Genomic DNA, 11151 nt, shown 5'->3' with positions numbered 1-11151 from the left:
TTGTGATTGCAGATAAAGATATAATTGTATTTGTCAAGTAATATTATCTTTTGTGGTACTTGTAATATTAAAAATAGTAGTAGAAACTCGTAAAAAATATTTCTATAAAGAAGCAATATTTGTAGTAGAAGTGAAAGGGAAACGTAAATATAACAGAAGAGGAAGTTTATTGTCGTAGGGCATGAAAGAGTAGTATAGTCGTGTATAAGGAAAATATTCGATGCATAAAAATATTTTTTTAGAGCCCTAAAACTACAACATTTTATATGCACATAAATATTACATGTTAATATCGTGACACGGTGAGTATTTATTTTATTTTCAAGTATTTTTGGTATCAAATGATATAGATATTCCCATTAGAGATTGCGCAACGACAATCCAGTACAGCAAACTTCGGAAATATGACGCCACTATAGGCAAAGATGACTTGTTGCGTTTTGCTTCCCTTTAGACGTCATCCGCCCGTTGAAGGTTCGATTCCCGCAGCAGCACTTTCACCCTCCAGAGGAATCCAGAATCCCGGCCGCTGATTGGCTGCCGCACGGCCTCATGATGGGCCGGACCTGTTGGATAAAAGGACCGTTTTGTCAAAAGCAGTCCGGTCCCGTCACACAGACCGGATCATGCATCCGGAACCGTCGCTGCTGTAGAACCCAGACGGCTCAGATCATGGCGGGGAAACCGGGCTCGGTTCTGCCCGGTTCTTTGGACAGAACATCTGGATCCGGCGGGATTATCATCCATCAGAACCAGCAGCCGAAGAGCGGGATCACCCATCCGACGCAGCACCGGAGCACCGGGTTCGGGATCCAGGAGATTCTCGGGCTGAACAAGGAGCCCGCGGCCCCGCGGAGTCCACTGCGGTCCCTCCCGCCCGGTGCTCACCTGATCGCGGCCCGGTCCGTGCTGGGCCCCGCCGGAGTCAGTGTCGGGATGGGTCTGATCGGACCGGGCGGGATCCCGGCCTTCTACAGTCAACCCGCGTTTCTGGAGAGCATGTTGTCAGAGAGCCACGACGTCCAGAACCGCAGCAGGATTCTTCAGACTGGGCCGCAGGAGCGAAGCCTGCAGTCCGCCAGCTCAGGTCCGACGAATACAACCGAAAATTATATATTTTTTAACGTTAAATTCGATTACAAAAAAAGGGATTTAATATTTTATTGTTGGTTTATTTTTCGAAACACGTGTTTTAATCCATTTAAATGAATTTGCGCGTTTTAAATTCATTAAAATCGTTTTATGTTAATGTTGTAAACAAAAGGCTCTTCAAGAATTGAAGACAAATCTGTCGAGATTCTAATTACTATTTAGAAAAGTCTCGTTTCTGTTGCTACTTATTAACGAATTCGTATTTTTTACCTGTTATTTCGTTTGTTTTATTCCGATATAAAGGCCGAAATTCGAAAATTATAATTTAAAATATATACATATATTAACATGTTGTAGTCTGGCATTTAATAATTATTTTTTTTTGTTAATTGTTTGAAGCAAATTTTGCAGTAATTTCAATAAATACTTTAAAAAAAAATCATCATCAATCTGTTTAATTCATTTAGAAAATGTATTATAAAAATTACTGTGAACATCTGGATTTAATCTTTTTCATTAAAGAAAATGTTGGTACTAAACGTTGTTGCCGATTATTAACACGTGTTTTATTTATTAGTAAGTAAATAATATGTAATTTTTTCAAGTGACTTGTTGGTAATTATAATATTTTTAATGTATTCATATTTTAAACGAGATTAAGAGTTCGTTAAAAGGAGCTGGACCTTAATATTTGGTTACATTTTTTTTAGTTTAACGACAATATAACTAATTACACAACCCTTCATCGAAATAACTAAACATGTTTAATACATTTAAATACATTTTAAAGCAAACTGAGTATTTTAATCAAATCATTGAACACTTAACCAAAACATCATTAATGTTTGTTTTTTTTCCTTCAAATACGAAACATTTTGCTGGAAACGAACCTTAGATTTAATTTAATTGAATGTATTTTAAATTTTTACCTCAAGAATTAGGCTTATTTTCTCCGAAATTGTTTTTCCTTGAAAATCCAGTACAAAATAAACATTTAATTTAATCGTTTCACACCCAAACACCTTTTAACTGATTTATTTGTTAATCACTCGTTATTTAATCGAAAATAACAATATTTTTGTTGAAACTATTTCGTTAAAAAATATTAACAATTGAAATGATTATTGTTTCTTCTTATTTTACCGTCATTTATCTCGATCTCCTCACTAGTTTGAATGTATTTTCTACAACCCCAAAAAGTAAAATAATTAAAAAATGTTTTTCTTCTGACGCAGACTCGGAGGATTTGTCGTCAAACGAGCGGAAACTCTCCAAGAATCCTATCCATCAGAGCAAAAAACGGAAGAAACGACGTCACAGGTCGGTGCTTCATCACTTCTAAATGTTTTTTTATCCTATTTTTTATTTATTAATTATTATATTATTAATTATTAGTATTTATTTATTTATTTTACGCAAAAAAAAGGCAATTTTAACCGTAATTAATTATCAGAGTTGATCAAATTAGCCGCGATCAGTAGATGAATATCCCATGATGCATCAGTGTCGCTGTGGACGTCTGTATTCACTGAGCATCACCTGCAGGACCATCTTCACCTCCTACCAGCTGGAGGAGTTGGAGAAGGCCTTCAACGAGGCTCACTATCCGGACGTGTACGCGCGAGAGATGCTGGCCATGAAGACGGAGCTGCCCGAGGACAGAATACAGGTGAGTTCACTTTGTTTACCTGCTTTAAATGACGACTCTCGTCTGATTATAATACGTCATATAGATTCTACTGATACTCTACATCGCCCCTAGTGTCTCAATAATGAACACATTTCAAACGATCGCTTGAACAATAAAAAAAATACCCAATTAAATAAATACTTAAAAGGGCAAGACAACACAGTAGTCATGGCAACATTAGTCAAAGTCATGGTATAAATATTAGTTTGAGTCAAGTGTAGTAACAATCAGAAGTAACAGTAGAAGTATTAGTTGTTACTTTAGTAGCAGAGGTGGGAGTGTTAGCAAATGCACAAGTAGGTTAAGCATTAGCATTCACAGTAATAACTAGTAGTAGCAGAGGTAAAAGTACTTGCTGGAGCATTAGAATTCCCAGTAAAAACTTTTAGTGGCAGAGGTAAAAGTACTAGCTGAAGCATTAGCATTTGCAGTAAAAACTAGTAGTGGTAGAGGTAAAAGTAATTGCTGGAGCATTATAATTCCCAGTAAAAACTTGTCGTGGCAGAGGTAAAAGTACTAGCTAAAGCATTAGCATTTGCAGTAAAAACTAGTAGTGGCAGAGGTAAAAGTACTTGCTGGAGCATTAGAATTCGCAGTAAAAACTTGTAGTGGCAGAGGTAAAAGTGCTAGCTGAAGCATTAGCATACGCAGTAAAAACTAGTAGTAGCAGATGTAAAGTACTTGCTGAAGCATTAGCAGTAAAAACTTGTAGAAGCAGGGGTAAACGTAGTAGCTGCAGCATTAGCATTCCCAGTAAAAACCTGTATTAGCAGAGGTAAAAGTACTAGCTGAAGCCTTAGCATTTACAGTAAAAACTTGTAGTAGCAGATGTTAAAGTACTTGCTGAAGCATTAGCAGTAAAAAAGTAGTAGAAGCTGAGGTAAAGGTACTAGCTGAAGCATTAGCATTCCCAGTAAAAACTTGTAGTAGCAGAGGTAAAAGTAGTAGCTGAAGCATTAGCATTCACAGTAAAAACTAGTAGTAGAAGATGCAAAAGTACTTGCTGAAGCATTAGCTGTAAAAAGTAGTAGAAGCAGAGGTAAAGATACTAGCTGGAATATTAAAATTCGCAGTTAAAACTTGTAAAACAGAGGTAAAAGTACTAGCTGAAGCATTAGCATTCGCAGTAAAAACTAGTGGTAGCAGATATACTACTAGCTGTATACTGTACTAGCTGAGGCATAAGAAGTAAAACTATTAGTAACAGAGGTTAAAGTAACAGCAGAAGAATTAGCAATTAAACGAATACTTGTAGAGGTAAAAGTACTAAAGCATTAGCATATGCAATTTAATTAATAACGGCAGAAGTAGAAGTATTAAATTAGACATAAGCAATAAAACAAGTACGGGGAGAGGTTTGAGTACTGGCTGGAGCATTAGCATTTAAAGTAATTCTGGTAGAGGTAGAAGTAATAGCTAAAGCATTAGCAGTAAAACTAGTAGTAGTAGAGGTTGAAGTACTAGCTGAACCATTGGCATTTAAAATAGTAGATGCTCTGGTAAAAGAACAAACTAAAAAAATAGAATTAGTTAATTAAATAGTAGCAGAGGTCGAAGTTTTAACTGAAGAATTAGCATTAGTTGTTAACATAGTAGTAGCAGAGATATAAATACTAACTGAAGATCTAGCATTAAATCTAAACCTAGTAGTGGTAGAGGCAGAAGTACTAACTGAATAATTAGCATAAATGCAAGTAGTAGCAGAGGTAGAAGTATTAACTAAATAATTAGCATTAGCATTAAAGCAAATAGTAGCAAAGGTAGAAGTACTAAATTAACAATTATCATTCGCATTAATTCAAGGAGTAGCAGAGGTAGAAGTACTAACTAAATAATTAGCATTATCAGTAAATCAAGTAGTAGCAGAGACTAAAATACTCAGGAAATAATTAGCATTAGCCGTAAACCTAGTAGTAAGGAGGTAACAGAACTTGCTAAAGAATTAACAATAAAGTTAGTAGCAGCTGACATGGAACTAACAGCAAAGACAGTTGCAGAAGACAATAATAGTTGGAGTATCAGTTCATTATTATTTAGTAGTAATATCAGAGCAGTAGTATACTAGATGTAGTAAATTCAGAGGTAGTAGTAGAATTTAAAGTAGAGACATTAATAGGAGTATAACTTTTAAAAGGTAGTAGTATCAAGGAAGTAGTTTAAGTAGCGAAGAATTTTCTTCATGGTAATTAAGCCATTACAAATACAAATACAACTCAAACAAATATTGCTACAATTATAAATAACTGGTAGTTCCCTAAAGAATGAATGACTACGACAGTACCTTCACTGCCCTTACTTTTATGGTCTTCTAGCTCTTGTACTAATTCTACACAATAACGACTGTTCTACATAGTGTAGAACAAATATTCCTATAATGTTAAGTAAGTAAGTAATTTGTATACTTTTATATAGCACTTTTCCAGACCAGGGTCACAAAGCGCCTAAACAATCAAAACATTATTCAATAAAGTATATACTTCAAAGGTCAAGATAACACATGTTAAGATAACATTTCATCATCATCAGCATGGTGGCTAGCACGGTGCTAACATAGCTAAGATACAACCTTAGTTTGGTACCTTAGGATAAAGATGAATTAATTACACTAAAAGTAACAAGTAACATACATCAGAGTCAACTTTTTAACTGCTATTAGCTTTTTTGTATGATTTTGTGTGGCTAACAGTGCTAACGCTGCTATGGCGCCAACGTTTGCCCCTTAAATACCCTTAAAACTAGCGCAACTACTCTATATTAGCATGACCATGACATTATATATATCATTTATTTACAAATATCAACATTTTAACGTCTGTTAGCTTTTTTTGTACGATGCTAGCACAATGCTAACATAGCTAAATTGAGCTAATAAAACAAGTCATTATCGATTCATTTGGTCTTGAATGTAATGTTTTATGGTATAAAAAAGAAAAGTTGACTAAAAAATGTGCGTGTTTTGCGGTGAGTTTTATTCGAGATGTTCTGTTTGGACCGAATCGAGATACACAAAGCCATCCCCTCGACACACACACACACACACACACACACACACCCTCATCAGCGCCGCCTGGATGTGAAACAATTTGTTCTGTGGAGGATCCGCTAACGACCTAATCAAGCGATCAAGGCGGAGGAAGATTGCGCCGTGACCCCGACCATCCATCTGCCGCGCCGCCTTTTAATCTCGTTCTCATTAGCGCGCCGGCGAATAAATAACCTAAATAAATAAATAAAAGAGCCGGCGCATGCGCGGCCCCTCAAATTAACAGCCAATGTTCTGATCCGAGTGTAATTAGTTACATCAGACGCCATCTCCTCCACGGCGCCGACCGAATAACTACATTGAATTTATTAGCGCGGGTCAATAGGAGGCGCTCCCGAGAGTCCCGCTAGTTTAATTTCCCGTGATATTTGCCCGCCTGCTCCGTCATCGATTGGGCCTGAAATTAACTTATTTTTCAATCAGCGCCGGTTGAACCCCAGGGTCGCGGCCGCACGCCGGCTTTCCAGGGGCGACACAGAAGCAATTTGTCACGGAAGAGAATCCGGCAGTGAGACGAGGTTATCATCAGAGGACTGGACCGGAACGTCTTCAATTTCATATCCGTCACTTCTACTACGATCGGAGTGACGCGGTTATCTACACAGTTATCCCTGACCGAGGCCTGGACTACTACGACTGCGAGTACTACTGCGTGTAGCACTAGGATGCTACTAAGTTACACTACTACGAAGACGTTGACAAGGAGTTAACAGGTCGCAGCCGAAAGGCTCCAAGTTTGACACCATGGTTCTCCAGGTTATCAGTTAGCTTGAGGTCTTGTTCACGAGTGAGGGAAGGATGGAGCTTGACACTAATGAGGAAAGAGCTGAGCCATAAGACAAAGATACCTGGAGAAAGTACAAATCCTGGTGGTCATAGTTATTTAGCTGTTGTTCTTGCAATAACTAGTTATATATTCACGTTTATTGACACATTTTATTTGAATATTTGTAACAATTGGATATTTGGAAAACATTTACATAAATTTTACACATTTACATTTACAATAATATCAATATGTCGCCCCATTGAGGGAAGAATGAAGCAATATCTATCAATCAATACATAAATTACATTTTTGTTGTTGGATTACAATTACAATTTATTTTGCATGTGTAAATATTTTATATTTTTGTTTAATATATTATAATTTGTTGATTCCTGTAGGTTTTTAAACATTTCTTTATTGATTTTTTTCCAAGTATAGAAGAAAAAGAAAACAACAAAATAAAAATACATCAAAAATACATCACAAAGCACATACAAACAAAACAGTTATATAATCAGATGGTTCAGCTTTGCTCAGAAGAAAGTTCAGTTGAAATTTTACTTCATTAAGGGAAATCATTAAATATATTCTAAATTTTTTTTAAATATATTCAGCTAGTTCTTTGTAAAAAAAAAATCCTTTCCAGGGCTTCGTAAAAAGTCCCTTAATCCACATGTTTAAGGATTTTTCCAGGATTGGGTTATTCACCTTCTGCCTTCTATATATTCATATACTTTTACTTGTTTTAAACTTTTAATTAATACATTTTCATATCTTGTATTCATTGTATTCTAAGATAAAAATGTATATTTTTTAGTTCTAGTTTCACAATAAAACGAATTTATATATATTTATACTGTATATATTTCGATTTTTATGATATTATTTAATTGAATATATTAATATTTTCTGCTTCCTGTTGATTAGATAAGAGTTAAAGAAAAAAAGGCTAAAAAGCTTCAAGCTCAGTCATCCAGACGGGATTTGGAGTAGAACCCTTGTTCATTCATACATTTGTTTCTTGATTTAAACTGTTCTTTAAATTTGCAATAATAATAATAATTTTTATGTATACATTTTCACCCCACCCCACCCCCGAGTTATAGTTTTATTCAAATAATTATTTATTTATGTTTTTTTTTTTCTTTCTTTTATTGGATTTCTAATGGAGTTTATATCTATTAATAATTAAAAACATGTTTTTCCACTTTTGCTCATTTAAAAGTAATTAGTTCTTGAGTTATTTAGTGCTGTGCTGTGTCTCAAATCGCATACTAGCGTACTAAAAGTTAGTATTTTTAGTACGTTAGTGTGTCTCAATTCTTAGTATGCAAAATTTAGTGCGCCATGCATACTAAATTGGCATACTAACACGCCCACAAAACTGAGTATGGTTCAATGGACACTAACCATACTAAACAGCTGCCATTTTAGTGACGTTTTAAAGGGAAGTTACGTCATATATAAATGCATATATATGCATATACTTAAATGTGTATTTTCAGCAGCAGTAGGAGGATAAACACGTCTTCGCTGCTGATACCAGCTTAAATATCTCGCGATTATTTAGATTCTCATATTTTTTCTTTATTTCTTTTTCCAAAGTTGCAATACGTGCTGCCAGCAGGTGGCGATAGCGTTCAAACAGCTGCTTGAAACATCGTTAAATAGAAGTAGAAGAAGAAGCTGTCATGTGATTTCCGGTTAGTGTGTAGCTTCAGGGTTTGATTTGAGACATACTATCTGCGGAGAATTTGCGTACTAGTTAGTATGCATACTAAACTGATGCATACTAACTTCTAGCATACTAAGATTAGTATGCGATTTGAGACACAGCACTGGACTCTAAGAACAGACTCAACACAAGACTAGCTTCTGACCACCGGCTCCCCCTACAGGTCTGGTTCCAGAACCGCCGGGCGAAGTGGAGGAAGCGCGAGAAGTGCTGGGGCCGGAGCACGGTGATGGCCGAGTACGGACTCTACGGGGCCATGGTGAGGCACTCCATCCCTCTGCCCGAGTCCATCCTCAAGTCGGCCAAGGAGGGCGTCATGGACTCCTGCGCCCCCTGGTTGCTCGGTGAGGCCCCTCTCTTCTGTTCTCGTCGGTCCGAACCCCGCGGGACGAGCGCTGAAGCTCGCCTGACTCTAAACCCGAACTGTGTTTTTTTTTTTGTTTGCTGTTTTCAGTTCAAGATGGCTTACCCAACCACAGACGCAATTCTAAATCTGAATACCCGCAACTCTTTGCAGGGATGCACAAAAAGTCCATGGAGACCGTGGTCCCACCGCCGCCGGCCAAAGCGCCGAAGTGCGACGAGCCCCTGCAGCTGACCACGAAGGGCGGCGGCGACGAGCCGGCGTCCGAGGAGACTCGGCCCGAGCCCAAGTCGGCCATTACGAAAGAGGAGCTGAGGGAGAACAGCATCGCGGCGCTCCGAGCCAAAGCTCAGGAGCACAGCGCCAAAGTTCTGGGGACGGTCCAGGACCGGAGTCCGGAGAGACACGAGGGGACGACCAGCGCCCCCTTGAGTCCGGCAGAGGAGTCGGACACTCAGTGAGGACGATCTTGACTTCAATTCCCGAACTCCAAGCCGATCTGGACTTCGCTCACGGAAGACAAAAAAATGCACTTTGTTACGAACTTTTGTGAGTTTTTTCTGAACCCCCCTCGTGATCGTTGAGTAGATTGAACACTGTGGTCATGTGGCCACGTGGGGGCGACACAGTAAAGGTGCAGTCGCCGTTGTTGCTTTTAGCACCTTTAGCGACTCTTAAGTACAAAGATCGGAGACAACAATCCGACTGTCGCCCGATCAGATGTAATCGTCGGGAGGTGAGTTGTAAATAGATGGAGCGACGTTTCCGACTGTTCTGTAAAGCGTCCGATGCTGCACCGTAAAATGATGTGTCGCTCTGAAGGTTTGTCTTTTAACATGTTTGTGTTTCAGTTTAATATATACTCGTGTGTTTCACCTTAAGAGCAAATAGAAATAACTTTTAATTAAAGTTTTTCGGTGGTTGACGTTTGTTCGTTTCAGATTCTTGAAGAAATAATCTGTATTCTTCACGTAAAAATACAAACATTAAAAGCAAAAATCAATTTAAAGAAAATTAAATAATAATGGTTTTTTTTAAAGAATAAACTAAAAGTTAATTTCAGAATAATTCTAAACTCCTAGTATATTTTAGTTATTAAATCTCTTTATTTCGAATTTATATTATACGTTTCATGTGTATACATTTAGATTTTCTTTTATTTACGTATTTATAAATATATTTTCAAAATTAAAATATGAAATGAAAGGTTAAACTAAATGATCCAAATGAAAAACAACTAAGTAAGTATGAATTATGAATTTGTCAAGCAAAGTAAAATAAAAAGAAAGCTAACTTATTAAACTAAAAAATATATATTTTGTGAAATAAAAACAGGAAATACATTTTAGAATTAATTACGCAAATTTGGAAAAAATGAAAAATCATTTGATTGACGAAAAATCAATAAATCCGAATTAAAATAACCATGGGGTGGAAAAAAAACAATGTAATAAATAAAGATAACGAAAATAACATGATAATTCATAAAACAAAAGAAAATAATCACCAACGAAAATCAAATAAAAAATTTAAAAAAAAATCGGTTTAAGAAAATGATCCGAAATCAATTGAGAAAATATTTATGGATTTTCATTTTTATAAAAATTAAGTTTGGGGGTCTTTGTTTCTCGTACTTATGATTTCAGACATGTTTCAGCTCAGAATTTTGTTAAAGAATTTAAATTTTAGCTTGTGATCCGTCAGTCATTTATGAAGATGGTTGAAAGATAAATCCAATTAAATTTCTAATCCATCTTCAAAGTACTTTCCGCTGACTCAGCACACCAAAACACTTTTGTGCATATTTTTTTTCCCTTTAAATCCATCATGTTTTAGAGATTTTAATTCCCATATTAATCTTCATTTGAGGACCAGAGGAAGATTCCACCACTGCAGCAATTCTCACGTAAATTCCACTAATCCACGTCACATTTTCCAATTAGACAAAGATCAATTAAGGCCGTCATGAGGATTGTGCTCGTCCTCGCGTCACTAAATGATTGTTAATCCAGTTCATGTTATTAAGAGGAAGATAAAGACATGAAAGATAATTAATAACGAGGAACTTTTGAAAAATGAATGGATAATAAAACACAATATAGAAAGATAAAGACACGAAGGATGATTAATAACGATGAACAAATGAACTTGAAAAATGAATGGATAACAAAACACAATATAGGAAAGATAAAGAAGCTTTTTTACAGGAAATTAAATGAAGAATTAAATTCTTATCTACTAAAGAATATGTCCACAGGGGGCGCTAGACACACCACAAATCAAATACCGAGGCTAAAGACTTTCACTTCGCGGGATTATTTCTCCATTTCTCTGATCTTTCTGAGGTTAGTGGAGATATGAGGAGGTGATCGAGGCTTGATACTGGACAGATGAAGACCATCAGAAGATCATCATCCTCGCGACTAATGCAACATTCAATTTACTCTGATGGCGACGA

At 36.6% G+C, this 11151-nt stretch overlaps 1 protein-coding gene across 2 annotated transcripts; it reads left to right on the top strand.

The window, feature by feature from the left end:
- Positions 1-227: 227 nt before the first annotated feature.
- Positions 228-9623, top strand: LOC148060592 (visual system homeobox 2-like). 2 transcript variants are annotated; one of them, XM_087779426.1, is made up of 5 exons: positions 228-1087; positions 2328-2412; positions 2638-2761; positions 8493-8673; positions 8847-9623. In XM_087779426.1, the coding sequence occupies exons 1-5, from the start codon at positions 553-555 to the stop codon at positions 9152-9154; spliced, it is 1233 nt and encodes a 410-aa protein (XP_087635552.1). In that variant the 5' UTR covers positions 228-552; the 3' UTR covers positions 9155-9623. The 2 variants fall into 2 exon arrangements, with proteins under 2 accessions (XP_087635552.1, XP_087635551.1); XM_087779425.1 differs by having other exon boundaries at positions 8784-9623.
- Positions 9624-11151: the final 1528 nt, after the last annotated feature.

The sequence above is a fragment of the Callionymus lyra genome, chromosome 18, assembly GCF_982586985.1.
Source record: "Callionymus lyra chromosome 18, fCalLyr1.hap1.1, whole genome shotgun sequence".
Lineage (NCBI taxonomy): Eukaryota > Metazoa > Chordata > Actinopteri > Syngnathiformes > Callionymidae > Callionymus > Callionymus lyra.
The sequence above is the reverse complement of the archived record's forward strand: the minus strand, read 5'-3'. Positions and strand labels throughout refer to the sequence as shown.

What these genes read in the sequence shown, in the direction of transcription:
- LOC148060592 (XM_087779425.1), top strand. Translation starts at nt 553, where the DNA reads ATGATGGGCCGGACCTGTTGGATAAAAGGACCGTTTTGTCAAAAGCAG. An exon ending in CCTGCAGTCCGCCAGCTCAG is followed by an intron (nt 1,088 to 2,327) that starts GTCCGACGAATA and finishes CTTCTGACGCAG; the next exon opens with ACTCGGAGGATTTGTCGTCA. An exon ending in TGCCCGAGGACAGAATACAG is followed by an intron (nt 2,762 to 8,492) that starts GTGAGTTCACTT and finishes CTCCCCCTACAG; the next exon opens with GTCTGGTTCCAGAACCGCCG.